Here is a 21,718-nt window from a genome sequence, read left to right on the forward strand (position 1 = left end):
AGTAAGCACTTTTACTGTATTTGTCGAGGCAGGAACCTCCTTCAGCGCGTGGGTCCTGTGTCCATTTCAAAGGCAGTTTCTTTGCCATTAAAGTCAATAAAAGATCAGTTTCAGCATGACGAGTAAGCAAAGGAAACTGGAAAAAGTGGCTGGGGTCCCTGATAATTCTTAGGACCAAGGAATGTCATTAGGCTCAGGGAGAGGGGGTGACGGAGGCGCTTGTGTGGGCAGTTGCGTCTGAAAATGTTCAAGTTCACCGCAGCCGTCACAGGCATATGACGCTGGCGTCTGCTCCGAAGGGTTAGGCATCTGAGCGAAAGGATTATTAGGGTTTGATAAATGGAACCCGCGTCCTCTTCCGTGCCCTCGCCCTCAACCTCCAAAGAATTTTCCGCGTCCTCTCCCCCTAGCCAGGTCAGTTCTTCCAGTATAGTAATTTATTTGTGCAGCCAAAAGTTTGGTCTGTGTCTCTGACTCTTTTAATTTAGTCTGTCTGCCAGCATGCTCCGCATGACGCTTGACTTCCTTGAACGTTGCGGTCTTCCAGCCTTTTTGCAGGACGTGCAGACTTTGCTTTGAATGTCACTTCTCAGTCCCGAGATGAAAGGAGGCACTGCAGCACGAGTTCTATCGCTTGTATTGTCTAGCCCAGAGTGATTAGCCATCAGATCTTGCAATCGGTGAGCCGGCTGAAATTAGTGACCAGTTTGTGCCCTTTTTTTTATATTTTTCTGCCAGGGCTCCTTTCAAAGGCTCTCACTGGGCGAGGAAAGGACCTTCATTCCAACGCCAAGGGACACCGTTATGATCACCGTGATTTACAGTTGCCCCTGTGGTGCTCAGCTGTCGAAGAGCACCTGTGTCCACTCTGCAGCATTTGTTTTATACATGTTATCCAGCTGCTGTAACGGCTCCACAAATTGCAGTCCACCGACTGCTCGTGCGCTGGGAGACAGATGACTCTTTTAATTTCTGCCATTGCAACCCAGTAGCACCTTGTGAATGATCTGAATTATCTTCCACAGGGTCAATATGTGAGGACGGGTCATAATGATATTATTCATCGTAAAAACCTGCTCCAGACAGTTCGTCTGTTAACAGGGGTGCAGTTGGAGGAGAGGGTGCAGGAGGTGGAAGCGGGGGAGTTTTGGTAAGGAGGGGGTGGACAGATTACGGGGTATAGGGGGTCTTTCTTTTTTCGGTCTGCTTTCTTTTACTTTCAGGCTTGGGCGCTGTCTCTATCTTCACTTTCTGCAACGCTAGCAATAATTCTTCCTTGTCTTTTTTGTGTTTTGACTTCAGCAGCCAGCAGGTTGTTACGCCTCTGCTTTATTCCACTTCTTACATGCCTTTTAAAATCCAACCCAGTCTGCTTCTCTATTAACTGTTTAGGGGACCCGCCTTTCAATCCCGACGGTGTACTAGGAGCCTGGTGATTCTCTGAAAATAATCCTTCTAACATTAGGTTTTGAGGACCCTGGGGGACCTGTTTGACTGGCTTGTTATTTATTTCCCATAGTAAGTGGCAGGCCTTCAACAGAGAGCAACTCAATCCCCGATTATTTCTCGTCCCACTTGTCGTCCCCGGAAATCAACCAGTCGACAAGTGGAAAACACGACCTCCCCTCTTCCATATTTCACACGTACTCTAACTGCCCCTTTCACCCCTATTCCTCTTTATATTTAGGAACGTGCCACTCGGTCCTTTCTACTCGAATTCCTAAGGGGTGACTTACTAACATTCACACTGTGCCGTCACTCTCTATGAATCCCTAAAACCCTTCTATGTCGATACGGTATGATTCTCTATTCTTTCCGCATGCTTTTTTCCTTTTCCTTTTCCCCGTATACGTCTATTTCTTCCAGCACACCAGTCAAACCAACGGGAATCCCCCGAATCTACTCACTGCGACTCCTTCTGCCTGCCTGGAAAAATCCCGTCCAGTTGCTTTTCGTTTTGGTCAGGAGGAGGTCAGCGACTCCCCACGCAGGAAAACGCCCGAGGTAGGCCAGTCCTAACTTTTACCGGAGCTGGTCCTCGATCCGCGGAAATCGGTCCACTTGGACGAACCCGCCCAGGGAGTTGTCTGCCCGTCTCCTGCCCCACGGTCGGGCGCCAAAAACTGTGGACGAAAAAGGCACACCGAAAAGCAGGCAGATAATGTTTCTCAATTCTCTTTATTATTCATTCGGAGTCACAGTAAGTAGAGATTCAAAAGAGCATAACTTATTGCCGCAAAGCTCAATTGAACCCTGATCAAAAGCCAGGAGGGGTTTTTTATACTTCAGCATCTCATGATTAATAAGACAGAAAAAAACATCCTTATCAAAACTGTAAAGTTAAACAATATGTCTGTTGAGCTAAGCATTATCTGTGTTCTCAAAGCTAAGCACAGGAGCTTAGATTTTATTCATGTGGACACTATTTCTCCTGAACCCTGGAATAACATATTTTTGTTAGTTCATAAGCCAAAGCGTCTCTCACTGGCAAGTTAGAAAAATAGTTATTATAAAAATTCTAATTTACTAAACACACAAAATACATGGTGCTGAGGAGAACATTCTTCTTCTACACTTTTGATTTCATATACTTTGTTAATCCCCAAAAAAGAAATTATGTTTTCACAAGACCTTTGGGGGAACAGAACACAGAGCACCCCTGGAGCAATTTTCATGTTAGAGGGCCTTGCGAGGGGCCCAAAAGAGTAGGATCCCTTCTGGATGCAAAAAACCGGCAACCTTCCAAATTCTTAGCCACAGAGCCATGATTAATGTACTCTTCTTGTTGCTGGTAAATCCTACACTTACTATCAACATCCGTCTTGAGAATATTCTGATGATGATGGTGGGTGTTAAGTGCACAATCCCGAGCTGCCTTGAGGGGACTCTTTATCAGGACCATCAGCCTTGCAACCTTCCAAAGGTCATTTTCTTGTCCATGTAGTCATTCGAGGTCTGTCTGTAGAACTGACCTTGGAGTGGTTTTGACAAGAAATTGTTAGTTTTCCATTGATTAACAAAGCTTTTCTGCTCCTCTTCACTGTCTCGAGACTAGATTGTGTTATTTTTATTGTTATTATCGATAATATGGTTTTATATTTGACTAACGCCTTTATCCAAAGTGACTTACAAAATGTGTATGCTTTAAAACTATTTACATAGACTTTATGCAGTTGGAACTCATGAAGGTTAAGTGACTTTCTCACATTCATGCACATTTATATTACAATGAGACATTATACAAATCTCAAATATTCAATATAAGATTATACATTAAAATCAAATGATAGGTGCAAGCAGCACACAACAGGTTGTGACAAAAAGACTCCAAACAATCAGAACATTTTGGGGCAGCCGCCCGTATATTATGTTCCTGGATGCAAAAGGTTGAATTGAGTATTTTACAAGACTGAGTCCAAAATAGAACTGAATACTTGGAGGTAAGATGGCGGTTTTAAGGGCTGGTGGAGGATATGATGTCATCTATACCAGAACCGGAAGTGACATCATCAGAGGTGCCAGAGCTGGAAGTGACATCATCAGAGGTGCCGGAGCTGGAAGTGACGTCATCAGAGGTGCCGGGACCTGGCAGGATTTCCTGGGAATGGTCTGCAAGGAACTGAGAGAGACAGTCAGTCACAGTCTGCCACCCCCTGGTCTGATGTAGCATTACACTTACTCAAGCCCTTTAGCTGTCTCCTAGTCACACGTGTGTGACAAGGTCCACTCATGCAGTGGTCAGTACAAGTGGCTGAGGACAAAAAATGTCCCTGAATCCAGTGACACAAGTGCTAATAGTCCTATATAAGGTTTTCCAGAAGGTCACACAATCTGAATCAGGAGCCTAACCAGCAAACATGGAGTTTAATGTCCAGGGACTATACCACTAAAGGAAAGCACAGATTTGGGAAATACAGAATATAGCAGGACAATTTAAATGTCTTTATTGTAGGCAGGTAGTGTGACACAGAGGTTAAGGCTTTGGGCTTCAAACGCTGAGGTTGCGGGTTTAAAGTCCACTGCTGACAATGTGTGACCATGAGTAAGTCACTCACCTTCCTGTGCTCCAATAAGAAAATCTAAAGAAATATAATCAAATCTTGTAAGTCGTCTTATATAAAGGCATCAGCTAAATAGAAAGTATTAATATTTAAATCAATTTATCTTTCACACTGATATCTACTACAGGTTTCTTTCCAAAATCATCAATATTGCAATACACAACAAACACAAAAGAGTAGGTCACAGGTAAGGCAAGAATAGGGCACAAGGAGAAAAGAATGAGCAAAAGGTGGGTGGGCTTCTAAATGTCAGGCTTAGGAAAGACAATGGAAATTACAGAGAACAATAAAAAGCACAAAACCAAGAAAGAAAATTCAATGGCTGAATGGGGTGCTGAGTAGAATTAGGTGCCTGGCAAAACTTCATAGTCATCTGAAGGCTGGCTTGAGAAAGACAAGAAATGTATACAAAGAAACATAGAAAGAAAAAACTAAGAGCGATGAATAAAAAAGAGAAGTTAGAAAAATAAGATAAATCAATCAGGTCAAAAAAGGTGTCTGACAACTACAGAGAGTTTTTAGCATTTTTTTTCTTTCCAGTTTTAGGAGTCCCACGCATTCAAAAGGTGATAAGAGTTCATGGAGAGGAAGGAAAAAGTGTGAAGATTGACTGCAGATATCAAGAAGGGTTTGAACATTATAAGAAATACCTGACTTCTGCTGGACGGGTTATAAATGACACTGTGATCAAAACAGAATATAGCAACACTCTGGTGACAAGTGGCAGATACTCACTCTATGACAATACCTCAGCAAGAGTGTACACAGTGACCATCAGAGAGCTGCGAATGAATGATGCTGGGACATACAAGTGTGCAGTGGACAGACAACAAACCGATGACTTTATCAGAGTCACACTCACCTTCCATCCAGGTAAGAATGTCTTCTGATTTAACACCACTTACACTCAACTGATTGCTAGACAGATAGATATGAAAGGCACTATATAATAGATGGAAATAAAAGGCATGATAGATAGATAGATATGAAAGGCACTATATGATAGATAGATAGATAGATAGATAGATAGATAGATAGATAGATAGATAGATAGATAGATAGATAGATAGATAGATAGATAGATAGATAGATAGATAGATAGATAGATAGATAGATATGAAAGGCACTATACAATAGATAGTGTGGCAGATGGCTGGATGTCCTGCCCAGCCAACACACCTGGAGGGTCCGGGAGAGGAGCAATACCTTCCCTGGGCCGCAAAAAGGTAGCTGCCCTGGTCTGTGTGGGGGCCATGGGAGCAGAGCTTGGAAGCTCAACCCGGTTGGGGCCCATGATCACCGCCAGGGGGCGCCCGGATACTTGTGGATCCCTGGAAGGCAGCGCTTTCGCCACAGCAGGAAGTGCTGCTGGACCAGAGATGGTGTACGCCTGAAATGATTCCGGGTGCAAGGGCAGCACTTCCGCCACACTGGGGAGTGCTGCTAGAAGTTTGTCATCGAGCACCTGGATCACATCCAGGGAAGATATAAAAGAGGCCGCCTCACTCCATTCCAGGAGCCAGAGTCAGGTGGAAGAGGACGGAGCTTGCCTGGGAGGAGTTGGAGGTGGTAGTGAAAGAAGAAAGTGCACTGTGTTCTGGTGTAGTTTAAATAAACGTGTGTGTTTGAAGAGGTTCCGATTCTGCCTGTGTGTGTCGGGTTTGAGCTTTCCACAATAGATAGATAGATATGAAAGGCACGATAGATAGATAGATAGATAGATAGATAGATAGATAGATAGATAGATAGATAGATAGATAGATAGATAGATAGATAGATAGATAGATAGATAGATAGATAGATAGATAGATAGATAGATAGATAGATAGATAGATAGATGAGGCATTGGAATATATGAACAACTGTGAAGAGAACAGGCCATTCAGCCCAACAAGCTGGCCAGTGTTATCCTTCATGTCGACCCAGTGGCTAGTTCTCAGCTTCAGGGTACAGACTTTGATTCCAACTTGGTCACTTTATGTGTGCAGCTTGTTGTTGTCCTTGTTTTTGCTAATGTTACAAGTCAGACAATTCTCAAAGTTCTCCACCTGACTCCTCTCCTCTGTCTTACCCCCCCCCCCCCCCCTATCAATTCACCCCATAAGTGCAGAATCATCTGAGAATTTTTGCAAGTCACATGACCTGCTGTTATATTTCTAGTCTGAGGTGTACGGAGTGAAGAGAAAAGCAGACAGGCCTGTTCCTTGTGATGCTCCAGTGTTGTTGTATCAGAAACACAGTCCTTGAGTCTCACAAACTGTGGGCTGCCTGACAGATGTTTATGTGTAAGCATACTGTAATAACTCAGGGTGGCACACAGCTTCTGGAGACTGAGATCAGAGACTCTGTCCCTGTGACTCTCTGTCTGGAGTACATACAGTACATTCGCACCATGCCATGAGGAGTTTTTCTTCGTGTATTCCAATGGTCCCCACTTCTCATAGATGTGTGTATCTTTTAGGTTAATTAGTGACTCATTGAAATGACTTTTGGTGTGTTACCATTAATGTTCTCTGTGGCTGACTGGCATCAGATTTGAAACTCATTACCGTGAAGTGACAAATGGTGCACTGGCAGGTTAGATAATGGGACATCAGAAAATGGAGTTAAAGTCACATATAAAGGTTTCAGCCACTACTACTATTAACAAATACTTTAATAAATGTTAACTTTTCTTGTCTCAGTTCTGTGTTCTAGCAGCTGGAGCCTATCGTGGTAGAACTGGCAGGAACCAGCTTCAGGTGGCACGTCAGTACATTTTGTGGAACACGCACATCATCTCAGGCCAGTTTATAGTTTTCACTCGATTTAACTACAGTGGGACCTCAGTTTGTGAGCATAATTCTTCCCGGAAATGTGCTTGTAATCCAAAGCACTCGTATATCAAAGCGAATTTTCCCATAAGAAATAATGGAAACTCCGATAATTCATTTCACAACCCTCAAATATTTAAATAAAAATTATTAATACAAAAAATAAAGTAAACATTCTGAACAGTCACTACACTTGGACACAAAATAAAAAAAATGCTTTACGCACTGTAAGGTTTCTAAACTCTTTTGGGATTCCCCCCCAATGAGACAACATGTGGAAGAGCGTCCTGAAGTAGCCGCAGGCTCCCAGCGCTGTAGAAGTTCGCCGTAAAAGCGAATCTGAAAAGATCGCAGACATGCTATAAGTGCCTGCCATCGATGGGTGATACAAGGAACATTATAAATGCAAGAGCACAGGATTACTTGGCCACTAACTTGGTCACGACCCTGCCTGACTGTGGTGTCTCTGTATGGGAGAGTGGCAGATCGCGCTACAATAAATAACCATGCTGTCCCTGTTTCACTCTGAATTAAGCTGGTTTTGCTAAAGTACTGAGACTCAGCCTCGTGTTTTGGGGTGCATGACAGGGACTCACACATTACAGCACACACACACGTGGTCACCATGCTATAGTAAACAGTATACGCTCATACGGATGTTGACTATATGAGTGTGGCACGCCGACTGAGACCGAGAATGGGAGACGATTACCCACAATCCCCACGTAATGCTCGACGGACAAAGCGTATACGTAATACTTGTATTGCAAGACCTCACTTGTTTATCAAATTAAAATTTATTAAAAATTTTAGCTTGTCTTGCAAAATACTCGCAGACCAAGTTACTCGCAATCCAAGGTTTTACTGTATTTAATTCTTTGCAATATGAGGTGACACTGGAATTTGAAGAAAATCTAACATAGAACCAGGGAGAACGTGAAAGTTCCACACAGAAGTGACTTGGCTGGAATTCAATCCCAGTCTGCTGGAGCTAAGAGGATCAGCACCCATCCACACTACACTGATTCAATATACAGTGGATGCAGTAAGTATTGAGACCCCTTCACTTTTTTCACAATTTGTTAGGTTGCAGCCTGTTGCTAATATCATATAAATGAATGTGTTCCATGTCAGGCAACCTTCAATACCTCTGAATTACATTGTAAAAACAGGATTTTAGACTTTTTTGGAAATTTACTAAAAATTAAAAACAGAAATATCATATCGTCGCAAGTATTCAGACTCTTCACTGATTTGTTGGAGACCATTTGGCAGCAGTTGCAGCCTGGAGTGTTTATGGGTAATGTTTGACAAGCTTTACACACCTGGCATTGGGAATTGTTTTTTGCCATTCATCTCTGCAGATCCCCTCAAGCTGTGTCAGGTCTAAATGGAGACCGTCGCTGGTCAGCTATTTTCAGGTCTCCCCAGATGGGTTCAAGTCCACTCTCTGGCTGAGCCACTCAAGGCCATTCCCAAAGTCCTCCACTCCTTTGTTGTCTTTGCTTTGCACTTAGGGTCAGTGACTTGTTGACAAGGGAACCTTTCATCCAATTTCAGGTCCAGAGCACACTGGTGCAGGTTTTCATTAAGGATATCTCTGTACTTTGTTCTTTTTGATTTTCCCTCAACCCTGACTAGCCTCTCAGTCCCTGTCACTGAAAAACAACCCCAGAGCAAGATGCTGCCACCGCCATGCTTCAATGGCAGAAGGTAGATGAGTGGTGCATGGTTTCCTCCAGACTTACTGCTATTCTTACCAATATGTGACTTTTAACAGATTCCAAACAAGCTTCTGTTGTTCCTTTTACCGAGGAGTGGCATCTGTCAGTTGCCATAAATACCAGAATTAGCGGAGTGATACAATGGTGCATGTTCTTCTGGAAGTTTCTTCCATCTCTATACAGGTTGTCAAGTGCTCAGCCACCATGATCTTCAGGTTCTTGGTCACCTCTGTTACTATGACTCTTCTCCCATGATTGCTCAGTTTGGGGAGAGGTCTAGGAAGAGTTGTGCTTATTCGAAACTTCTTCCATTAAAACATTACAGAGGTCATTGTGCTCTTGAAAATATTTCTGTAGCCTTCCCCAGATCTGTGCCTCAACACAATCCTGTCTCTGAGTTCTGTTGACAATTTCTTGGACCTCATGGCTTGGTTTTTGCTCTGATACACATTGCCAACTGTGAGACCTTCTATAGATAGATGTGTGTCTTTACTGATCATGTCCAGTCAGTTGAATTGACATCAGGTGGACTCCAAACAAGCTGCAGAACCATCTCATCAGTGATTATCGGGATGGGATGCAACAGAGCCAAATATCATAGCCCAATGTCATAGCAATACTGAATATTTGTGTCAAAGTGAGATTTCTATTTTTGATTTTTTAAGAATTTTGCAAATAAATTCTAATACCCTCTTTTTGCTTGATCATTCTGAAAAATTGAGTGTTGTTTCATGAAAAAAGAAATTAATTTAAATGATCTGAACACAAAGCAGCAACATAACAAAATGTGAAAAAAATGTAGGGTCCTGAATACTTTCTGGAAGCACTGTAATAAATGTCAAACCAAAACCACCATCTTTTATTACCATCTACACATGATATTTGACAATATTGTGTATTTTATGTTTCTTTTTGGAGTTTCACCTTTTCACAGCTTCAGCATGCTTTTAATTCCACCCGTGGGCGATTTGTTTTGGGGTAATTCTATATCAAATCATCACACTTCGGCGGCATGGTGGCGCAGTGGTAGCGCTGCTGCCTCGCAGTAAGGAGACCTGGATTCGCATCCCGGGTCCTCCCTGCGTGGAGTTTGCATGTTCTCCCCGTGTCTGCGTGGGTTTCCTCCCACAGTCCAAAGACATGCAGGGTAGGTGCATTGGCGATTCTAAATTGGCCCTAGTGTGTGTGCTTGGTGTGTGTGTGCCTTGTCGTGGGTGGGTGCCCTGCCCGGGATTGGTTCCTGCCTTGGACCCTGTGTTGGCTGTGATTGGCTCCAGCACACCCCCATGACCCTGTGTTCGGATTCAGCAGGTTGGAAAATGGATGAATGGATCATCACACTTTTAGATCTCATCATCGCAGATTTTATTGAAACTTGGCTTGCTTATTTTGCTGTATGAGTGACCCACAGAACTGAAATTGCATGTGTCTTGGATCAATATTAAGGGAGATTTAAGCTAACAAAGTCTGAACTAATTTGGGGGGTATTATGACTTGACTGGCTATATCTTCCTAAATACAAGTTGAACAGAAATGGTTCCCATATTCTTTAAAAGCTCTTTTCCAACTCTTTATTATATGTTAATACTGTGCCAACCCCAAAATGAAAAATGACCCTATATACAGTGTATATAACATACAGACAGACATTCTGTTTTATATACCGTATATACAGCTGACTTTTAATTGAAACAAGTTCATTTAAAGAAAAACAAAGCTCTCATTAAGAAATATTTTTAACAAAAATACATTTTTTTTCAGTGCAAGATGACGGTTCTTTAGCAAACAGTGATTTTTTTTCTAACTCTTCTTATTAATTTTTACAAGGGGTGCCAATAATAGTGGAGGGAACTATACAGTAAACCCTCGTTTATCACGGTTAATCCGTTCCAGACTCTACTGCGATAAATGAATTTCCACGAAGTAGGATTCTTTATTTATAAATCGAATATTTTCTCAGAGCATAGAAAACCTGTTTACGGCCTTCTAAATACGTTTTTTTTAACATTATTAGAGCCGTCTAGACATGAAATAACACCCTTTAGTCAAAAGTTTAAACTGTGCTCCATAACAAGACAGAGATGACAGTTCCGTCTCACAATTAAAAGAATGCAAACATATCTTCCTCTTCAAAAGAGTGCGCATCAGGAGCAGAGAATGTCAGAGAGAGAGAAATGCAAACAATCAAAAATCAATACGTGCTGTTCGGGCTTTCAAGTATGCAAAGCACCCCGTGGGAAGCATATCGTATATCATTGAGGAGTTTTATTTAATACATAATACGTGCTCAGCCATCTCAGCCATCTGCCAATAGCATCCCTTGTATGAAATCTACTGGGCCAACCAACTGAGGAAGCAAGTACTAGAAATTAAAAGACCCATTCTCCGCAGAAATCCGCAAACCAGCAAAAAATCCATGATATATATTTAGATATGCTTACATTTAAAATCCGCGATGGAGTGAAGCCGCGAAAGTCGAAGCGCGATATAGCGAGGGATCACTGTATATATAAATATGTCTGTGTATATATGTATTGTGGAATATGACCCGAACACAGACAGGCAGACACGTTTAAATCACCCCACACACGTTTATTTTGGGTCTCCATTACACACAAGTTACTCACAAGCCCCCAATACCCCACAGTCCAGGCCAATCAATAATGCCTTCTCTCTCTGTCTCTTCAGACCACCTCCTTCTCTCCTTCAGCAACCTTGTCCTCTCTTCCACCCGACTCAAGTCCATCTCTGAAGGGAGGAGGCCCCTTTAAATAAGCACCCGGATGTGCTCCAGGTGTGTTCCCGGCAATCTCCCACTGACACGCCCCAGTGTGGCGGAAGTACCAGCTGTCTCCCCGGAAGCACTCCGGATGTCCCTGTTCCTCTTCCCCCCAGCACTTCCTGGTGTGGCGGAAGTGCTGCGGTCCAGGGTCCTCCAGGTATTGGGGTCCTCCTGGCGGTGACCACGGGCCCCTACAGGGTCGAGTTTCCCAGCTCTGTACCCGCGGTCCCCAGGGCGGTCGCCCCCTTGAGGTCTGGAGGAGGAATGAGCCCTCCTGTCTTCCTGGGCGTCCCGGCCGGGCACAAGCCCCATCCGGTTGCCACAGTATGTATGTATGTATATGAATATATATATATATGCATAATAAATCCTGCGTCAGAGTACAGTAGGGTTTTTAACTTTCTAACAGGAAGACCTCAGATGGCTCAAGTGGGTAGTCGCACTTTATCATCTCTCACTTTCACAACAGGGGATCCACAGGGCTGTGTTGCGAGTCTTCTGCTGCACACCCTCTACACGTGTGACTTGTGACATATGTAGAGGGTGTAGCAGCCACTCAACCCGACACAGACAGACGCAGGAGGTACTTATAAAAACACAAATGTTTTTTATTTTTTCTTCACCTTGTGGGAAACACCTTCCCCATTTCTCACAGGCACAACACAGTCCCACTAAGCACAAGCACACACAATACTCTCTTCTTCTTTCTGTCTTTCTCCTCAACTCCTCCTCGGCAAGCTTCGTCTCCTTCCTCCCGACTCTGGATCCCCGAGTAGTGTCGGCTGGCCCCTTTAATAATACCCCTGGAAGTGCTCCAGGTGCTTGATGATGTATTTCCGGCAGCACTTCCGGGTGTGGTGGAAGAACCGCCCATAAGGGCTCAGCGGTTGCTGCAGCACCCCTTGGTGGCACCCATGGATCCCAACAGGGCTGCACCACACTCCAACTCCCATGGAGCCCTACGAGAATCCTAGGCACCGCTGTAACCCAGGGGGATTGCCATCGCTCTGGCCACACTTGCTCCCCTGGTGCACATGATTCTAACATCATTGTCAAGTTTGCTGATGACACAGCTGTAGTAGGTCTGATATCTAATAATAATGAGCAGGCTTACCTGAATGAAGAGGAGAGTCTGTCACACTTGGGACAACAGTCTACTTCTGAACATTGGCAAGAGGCTGATTGTGGACTTTGGGAGAAAACAGCAGAGATACTACCACCCCTTCAGTATTAACAGCACTCAGGTGTCAAGGGTGGATGGTTTCAGATACCACAGTGTCCACATCATAGAGTACCTGACCTTGTCTAAACACATAGACACATTAGTAAAGAAGACAATCCTCAGGGATTTTGAGCTGCCCTCCCAATATCTAAAGAACTTCTAAACATCCAGAAAGTAGCCTTACCGGACGTTTCGCCACTTGGCAGCAGGCCTGCTAGGCTCTGATGAGAGTGGTGAGGTCAGATGAATGCATTACTGTGTATGCAATCTCTAACTTTAGGGACATCTACAACAAGCAGTGCCCGGCCCGGGCAAAGGAAATGATCACAGATGCCAGCCATGCCAACAATGGCCTCTTTTCTGTGATGTGGTCGGGTAAACGGTCCAGCTGCCTGAAGTTCAGGTCAGAGAGATTGAGGAGGACCTTCTGTTCATTGTCTATATGCATCTCGTATAAGGAAAGTTTCTAGAATTAGTTGATCACGATCCTCTTGGTATCTTTTTAATTCCTTTTTAAAGAGCCCATTTAAGTATCCTTCTTCTCAGCAACCCCTGCGCCCTCTGAATCTACCCAAAGGTGTAATACTGCTGGAACTGCAAGAAATTGTAGGCAATTTTAAGTAGCGCTGCTACAACAGAGACATATGCATCGAATTTAGATGGGCAGCACAGGTAGTCATTAATATGTCAGCACACAATAAAAAAGAACAGTAGTTCTGAAAGATGACAATAATTAAACACAAAGAGAAAATGAGATGATATGGAAGAAGGTGAGTGTCTGTTTGAGATCAGATCAGCGAGCAGAAGGAGTGTGTAGAGTTGAAGAAAGAAATCCAGAGAGAAAAAGAAGGAGAAAACTGAGAAAGAACAATCAATTGAGTTGAAAAAAGAAATCTGTTTGGTCAAATAAAGATCATCTTAAGTATTCTTGAAAAGAAAAAGAGAATTCCCTCTGGGATTACCAAGTCTACCTAAACCTAAACCTATTCCATTCTTTTCCGTTTTAGGAGTCACAAGCTATGCTGAAGGGATTGAAGCACACGGAGAAGAAGGAGGAAGTGTAAAGATTGATTGTAGGTATCCACAAGGGTTTGGAAATTATCAGAAATACCTGACTGATAACAAATGGAAACTGCATAACGCCCTAATCAGATCAACAAAACCTAACACTCTGGTGACTGACGGTCGATACTCTCTGTATGACAACACCTCGGCCAGAGTTTTCACTGTGACCATCAAGGATCTGCAAATGAGTGATGCCGGGACATACTGGTGTGCAGTGGAGAGGACCCTGAATGATGACTACACCGAGATCAGGCTCACTGTCCAGGCAGGTAGGAAAGGCTTCTGATTTAACACCAATTCAACTCTCTTTGAAAAAGCACACTCAAGTGTCATCTTGGCCTCTTGCTGGTTATGTTTTCTTCCTGTTACTCCGGTGTTGTGATGTGAAATTTTGCATAAAAGTTAAAAATATTTTGTATGTCTTTATTTGTAACTTAGACAAAGCAATGTAATATTAGTGTTACATTGTTGATAACAGCAGCAATGGTTTGATGCTTAAGAACCCCTTCATCTCTTTTAGGACTGAGTCTCTTTGTAATTTTACGACAGGGTTGGGGTGAAGTGCCTCAAACAAGTTTGGCTAATATTTCTCTGCTAAAGTCTCTCAGTCAGCCCCCTCAGGAAAGCCAGGCTGCCTAACTGCCAAGCTTTACCTTAACACGTGGTTTGGAGGGCAGGTGTGAAGGTATTCTGTCCCCCCGTTGGTCTGAAGTATAGCTGTTTGGAACTGGTTTGTATCAGAAGCCTTTAAGTACCATGACGCCCTATTGGCTGTAGGGGTTGGACAGAAAACCCATAAATTTGCTTGCTTACCTCACCCTCTCTCTTACCAACATCTGATGAATGACCATCTCAGACACCATGAACTGAAAAGGACAACACAATGAAGAGCACAGCTCGGCAGCCATATTGAGACAGGCATGCGGCCTGTTCAGAAGAAAGCTGACCACAAATGAGGACTTAACTAGAGACATTTCAAGTAACTAACAAGTCTGTGTGCCGCCTGAAACTACACATCACCATTTATCAGGTTGTATGGTTGCCAATATTCAAATGTACTTTGCATATTGTTGTTATTTATGAATATTATCAATAATACATTGTTTAACCCTTTAACCGCCAACTCCCTAAATATTCCCCGTGCCAGGCGAAATCTAAACAATTTTCAGTTTTTTACATTTATTCAAGCAGTATTTACCTGCTGAAATACCTGCTGAAATGTTTCAAATAAATGGTCAATCAAAGGACGTAGCTTGAACAAGCGGTCACGGTTTGGATCTTTCTTATCTGGCTTATTTCTTATCCAGTTGAGATGTTGGGGATACACCCACTCATCACCATCATCCGATGTGTCGTCATTCACAGTATCATGCAGCGCACGTTGCTGATCATCATTGTCGCTAAAATCTTCTTCAGAACTGCTACAATCGTGATCAGAATTATTGTCCAAAATCGCCTGCAAAACCTCACTTGAAGTCAGTTTACGTTTCGCCATATTCACAACTTTCACTTCCGAATCACAACGTAAACAATGGTTATCACATGACCAGCAAAGAAAAACAACCACAGAGTTGTTGAAATACAATGTAGTAATAATACTCATGCCAAACCGTCAGTTATACTACGCGCCACGCATTCACATAACCATAGGCAAATGTGACGGATAATTCCGGCAGTAAGGCGTCAGCAATAACGCTACGATGCCGGATATATCCGGCAGAGGGCGGTTAAGAGGTTAAATTGTAACTTAACTCCTGCTTGTCTTTTACTACACCTAATTACCTGAGGTTATAAATGTAGAAGGGAAGGTGGGGAGAAGTTATATGGTACAATACCTTATAAAGAGTGGTAAGTCTTTGAGATTTGAGGCATTCTGACAAAGGCTACATATTAATAATACAAAAGAAGAAAGTTGAGTAAAATATCACTCTACCACAGCATTTCTCAACCTTTAAGTATTTGTGACCCGAGTTTTCATAACAGTTTTAACCGTGCCCCCTAATGTTTTTTTGAAAGGAGCCCACTAATACCAATTTGTTCTTTTTTAATTAATGATATATCATAGATGCATATTTTTTTATACCTACTTAACTTTTATCGACATTTATCTAACTCTATGTTTATTTTTCCAGTATCAGAATGTAGTTTAAGTTAATTTGATTTGGTTTCAATAGATGTATTTTTCATATTTTCGATTCTTGTTTTCTTTCTTTCACATCTTCGCGCCCCCCTTTTTGTTACTTCACACCCCCCTAGGGGGACCCACCTAACAGTCTGAGAACCACTGCTCTTCCAAGACAAAACATCCGGTTATCTCCTGTCACAAGAACGACAAAGAGTCATTGGAAAGGTTTGGGGCAGCCACCCATATAATATTTCCTGGCTGCAAAATTGATTAACTAGAACAGACATGTTCACACGGCTGAGTCCAAAACAGAACTGACTGCTGCCTTAAGAAGGTGGGTGGCTTTTAAATGTAAGTAGAGGAAGTGATGTCATCCCGGCCGGAACCGGAAGTGATGTCCTTGGTTGCCCCCAGAATCAGTGCACTCGCCACCCCCTGGTCAGGTGTGAAATTACGTTCATTTGTCCCCTTTAGTTGTCCCCTAACCGCATGTGTGTGACACTCCCTAAGTGGAAAGCACAACCCATGAAAGTGTTATGTCTCAGCTCTGAGAACCTGAGTCAGGTAGGCCAAGATTTTGTGGTAGTTTTTCTGGAAGTTCAAGTGAAATGGTAAGCAATCAAGAAGGATCAACAAACAGGGAAGCTGAAAGGGTCTGATTCCACTGAAAACAGCTATGTGGCCAGCCATGCCTGTCCCACTCCACATGTGTAGGTTCTTATTCCAGTGCAGAACTCTTTTAGCCCTTAATGATAAAATATTCACGGATGTGTCCATCTCAGAGGTGTGAAGAGTTACGTCTGCTCGAATATGTTGCATATTTCACATTCAAGAACTCCATTATTTTACAGATAGAAAAGAAAAATTACAGTTGGGTACAGAGATGCCGTGGGTAGACCAAATGCGTCTCAGCTCCATTATACAGACTTTGATTCTCAGCCTGGCCACTTTGTGTTTAAGGCTTAATTTTACAATTAGGCAGCAATCAAGAGAAATAAAACCTAAGACAGGAAAAACAAAAGAAACGGAAGACAAAAGGGAAAGCACAACACCCCAGGGGGAGACCTACAGTACATGAAGTCATAATACATGCAGAACATACTCTGTGATGCCTTCTTGGAGGTCTCCCTCAGTTCCTCCAGACATAGCACAATATCCATCCATCCATCCATTATCCAACCCGCTGAATCCGAACACAGGGTCACAGGGGTCTACTGGAGCCAATCCCAGCCAACACAGGGCACAAGGCAGGAACCAATCCCGGGCAGGGTGCCAACCCACTGCAGGACACACACAAACACACCCACACACCAAGCACAATTTAGAATCGCCAATCCACCTAACATGCATGTCTTTGGACTGTGGGAGGAAACCGGAGCACCTGGAGGATACCTACGCGTGGAGAACATGCAAACTCCACGCAGGGAGGACCCGGGAATAGAACCCAGGTCCCCAGGTCTCCCAACTGCGAGGCAGCAGCGCTACCCACTGCGCCACCGTGCTGCCATAGCACAACATTATACATTAAATACAACATCAAGAGGCAGACACACTTTAGTCCACTCAGGCAGCAGTCAGTATGAGTTAAGAAGCCTTATAACCTGAGGATAAACGCTGTCCGAATCAGTTTTGTGAGAGCTATTGGCTGCATAGCATTTTCCAAAGGGTCACACAGTCAGAAGCAGAAAACGAACCAGCAAATCACGGACTTTAAAGTTCAGTGCCTAAGTCAATAAGACCTACATGCAACTTCACGCTCAGAACGCGTATGCGAACGCATCATGGCTGCTGCGCATTCATTTGATGCGTCCTCTGAGCAGGTCCTCAGAAATTAACGTGACGCTTGCGCGAGTTGCAGTACCAGCAAAAATTTGGGGGACGCAGTGTGATAAAAGTCGGAATATGACATCAGAGTCTCTGTTTACGATCCACATGTGACAGAAAGCCCCTTTGAGGATCGATGTGCACGCTTAGATGTTTGATGAATGATTCGATGTGGTGAAGCAAAATGCCGACATACAAATGCATTGGTTGTGCTTTGATATTCAAGTGTTGCATATTCCCGATCGCAATGACACAATACATTTTAAAAGTCTCACATATCATCTTCTGTGCCGTCTTTTTTTTGCACCTTCACAACAGTAACATAATGTACAGCGCTGCATTTGAGCCACAGAGGAAAAAATTAAGGACACGATGAAAAGGTCTATTTTGTGATTAAAGTGGAAATTTTGGCTTTAATCTCGAAATGTTCATTTTAATCTCGTAGTTTACTTCATCATTAAAGTAGACCGTCGTGAACGTCATCTTAAAACCCGACCCAGTTGTTAATGGCTACGAGCTTCTGGGGCTTCATCCTGACCTGACAGCAGCGGCAGGCAGCATCACCACGCAGAACACATTAAATGTATGATATTCCAACTCTCTGCACATTTAGAATCCTCAGATTTACACTTGATATCACTTTCATTATGAAATACATTAATATATGTATGTATTTTACATTTAAATTGTTAATTTTGTTTAAATAATGAATACTGCTAATAATTACACACATGGGGATGGCAGAGCGGTAGCACTGCTCTCTCACAGGGAGTCACGTCGCTGGTGTTCCCTGCCTGCAGTTTCCATATTTTCCTGGTGGGTTTCCACAGTGTGCTCCGGTTTCCTTCCAAAGATATGCAGATTTGGTGACACTAAAATGACGTTAGTGTATGTGAGTGCTTGTATTCACCTTGCAATGAGCTGATGCCCCATCCAGGGATTGTTTCAGCCTCGTGCCCTATGCTAGCTGGAATGGGCACATTCCTGGATTGATGGATTTAATCATTAAACAGCCTTTTCAGAGATATTGCGGCAAGGTGTCCTCAGAATTTAATGGGTGTTTCAGGCAATTCACAACACAGCGAAGCCGAACGTTTTCTCACTGTGATATTATCTCATACTGCCCCCTTGTGGAATCTTCCAGATTTACGTAAAGTACATGCACAAGTATAAACAGTAAAACACTTGGGTAGTAGGAGCATCTGCTGGAGCACGCATTGCATAGCGTGAAGTATAACCCTGGCCTAAATGTGTTATTTTACAACTCTAGTGTACGGAAACATATTCCCACCACTCAAAAAAAGGACATTATTGTGTATTGCATTATTTTACAAAACTATTACATTGTTCCACAATAACTATTGCATTGTTTTGTAAAAGCATTGTATTGTTTCACAATAATTATTGCATTACTTATTTTGTAAGAGAATTGTGTTATTTCATAAAGATATTGATATTGCCTACAGCTGCTGGAGTCGTCATGCACTCGCATGCTTTGGTCATGCAGCTTTTGACGGAAAGATAAAGCAATATGTATGTAGCAAGTAATCATGTGACAAGGAGGAGCTTGAATGAACTCATCCTATAGGTGGGGGTTAATTTGTTTCAAACCTAATTTTCTAAAACTTGACTTGCTTGTATTGAATGTTATTTGATTTTAATAAATTCAATAAAACTGATTAAAAAAAAGAATGAACTCATCCTACGTATGTAAAGCTGTTAGACAAGAGGCGATATAACTGGAACATAAAGATACATGCTGTAAAGATTTTCCACTTTACCACCTAACAGCTAAGGTGTGGTGAGTGTCCTGGCACAAGAATGGCCACTGTTGCCTCATCCAGGTGGATGATACACATTAGTGGTGGGTAAAATGGTTCCCCGCTGTCCTTGTGTTAGAAAAGCACTATATAAATATAATTAATTATTATTATTATCTTTCCAATTGTAGGAGTCAAAAGCTCTGAAAAAGATATCAGAGTCAGTGGAACTGAAGGAGGAAGTGTGATGATTGACTGCAGATATAAAAATGGATATGAAAACTCGGAAAAATACCTGATAGATGCTACTAGGAAGCTGAACAACGTCCTGATCAGAGCAAAGAAGCCTAACACGCTGGTGACAGAGGGTCGATACTCTCTGTATGACAACACCTCGGCAAGAGTTTTCACTGTAAGCATCAAGGAGTTGCAAAAGAGTGATGCCAAAGCATACTGGTGTGCAGTGGAGAGGACCCTGAGCGAGGACTATGCTGAGGTCAGACTCACCGTCCAATCGGGTAAGAACAGCATTACTGCATTTTTCAAATCTAAATTATTTCTTTTCAGACATGGTGTATATGCATTTGCTATGCAAAATTGTGTTCTGAAGTTGACTTCTTTTCTATCTATAAATATAATTCACTAAGCCACCTACAAGTAGCCACCCATGGAAAGCACGCCGGAAGGGGCGTGGATTCACTAAACTGCCGACAAGTAAGACGCCAATGGTGCACGCAGGAAGGAGCCATGCACACCAACTCTAAGACCATTGGATACGACGACAACTCGCAGAGCCACGCCCACCAACTCGGATACGACGACTCGGAAAAAACGCCGTCATTTATGTTCGTCTGTGCTACAGTACACATGCACCTCTGAGCCACGTTGACTTTTCGGTTACGACGCACGACCGCGTGCACCATAGCAAACTGTTTTACACGCTACATACAGCAATTCGCATCCGCGACAAACATGCGTTTCTTAGATGGTCCTGCAGGAACACGGAAGACGTTTCCCCGCCCACCAACAATTCTTTTTCCCCGGCCCGCGTCTACCCTCACTCTCTAAGCATTCACACTGCCTGCTCATGTGCCCGGACGCAAAAACCGACCACCCAGTTAGTCCCTTTCGTCTGTGCTAGGAGTCCACATGCACCTCTGAGCCACGTTGACTTTTCATTATTCTTTTCGGTTATGACACCCGACCGCGTCCACCATCGAAAACCATGGGAAAGGAACAATGAAGCCCCACCCAGAAACTCTACCCCTCCTCATGGAGTTTCCCAAACTCGGTCCTGGTGAACCCCTGTGGATGCAGGGTTTTGTTCCAACCAGATTCCTAATCGTTAATGCCGGTAAAACTCATCCGGGATAAGTCAGTTTTTCAAACGCAGCCGTGTAGCAAATTATTCTAGCAGGATGTAATAATCCAAGATGAATGCACGCCCCCACACTGAGTGAAAAGCCAATGTATATTGAGTCTAGACAACATGATCAGCAAGTCTTTGATAGGCTGCAACAAAATGATGAAAGAACGGGCGCATTTTTTTCACACAAGCTGTGTGTGTGTGGGTGTTAGTTAGTTAATTAGTTACTCGAAGGATTTCAAGATTTAATATGCACAAGCGGTAACAATGCAAAAGCAGCCCAAACCAGAAAAGACGGCTTGCAAAAAGTGGCCGACAAATTAAACGCGTGTGCATTGTACTTACTGAAAGCAGTGTTACGGATTTTGCAAATGTTCATTTTTTTCCCTCTGTTTACAAAACATTAAAAAAGCAATGTATTATGCGGCGTATAGTACGCCGCGGGTTGGTATGCAGCGTGTAAAACAGTTTGTTTGTCGCGGATAATTTGCCTTTTACTTTAACACAAAGACAATTTCCTGTTAGATTTGCCTTTGTGATGACAATTAATAAGGCACAGGGCCAAACTTTCAAAAAGATATGCATGTATCTGCCAAAACCAGTGTTCAGTCACGGACAGTTGTATGTTGCTCTCTCCAGAGTTCCATCTTTTCACTCACTTACTGGTATGCCTGAAGGAACACGTGCAGCGAGTGAGTGAGCGACACACACATATAGGCGCGCACGCGTGACAGAGAGAGCGCTGGACACATAAGAATAATAATACTTCATTACATTGATATACCGGTGTTTTCAGTATTCAAAGCGCTATCCACACAGGGAGGAACCGGGAACGAACCCAAAATCTTGCACAGTCTCCTTACTGCAAACCAGCAACACTACCACTGCGCTACAAGGCAGTTAAAGAATGCACCGGGCTCGATTTTGTTTTCACTTCTATTTGGACAACTGTGTCTTTCAGGAAGTGTTCACCCAT

At 43.1% G+C, this 21,718-nt stretch overlaps 1 protein-coding gene across 5 annotated transcripts in view; it reads left to right on the forward strand.

The window, feature by feature from the left end:
• The window catches only part of LOC114647802 (polymeric immunoglobulin receptor-like), a 97,973-nt gene that overhangs the window by 29,852 nt on the left and 46,403 nt on the right, over positions 1 to 21,718 (forward strand). For 3 of the 5 annotated variants that reach the window (XM_028796446.2, XM_051924414.1, XM_028796445.2), the window contains 3 exons: positions 4,602 to 4,934; positions 13,610 to 13,936; positions 19,568 to 19,894. In XM_028796446.2, the coding sequence (XP_028652279.2) occupies positions 4,602 to 4,934; positions 13,610 to 13,936; positions 19,568 to 19,894 (987 nt within the window). The remainder of the gene's footprint in view (positions 1 to 4,601; positions 4,935 to 13,609; positions 13,937 to 19,567; positions 19,895 to 21,718) is intronic. The other 2 variants (XM_051924415.1, XM_051924416.1) reach the window with 1 other exon arrangement.

The sequence above is a fragment of the Erpetoichthys calabaricus genome, chromosome 3, assembly GCF_900747795.2.
Source record: "Erpetoichthys calabaricus chromosome 3, fErpCal1.3, whole genome shotgun sequence".
Lineage (NCBI taxonomy): Eukaryota > Metazoa > Chordata > Cladistia > Polypteriformes > Polypteridae > Erpetoichthys > Erpetoichthys calabaricus.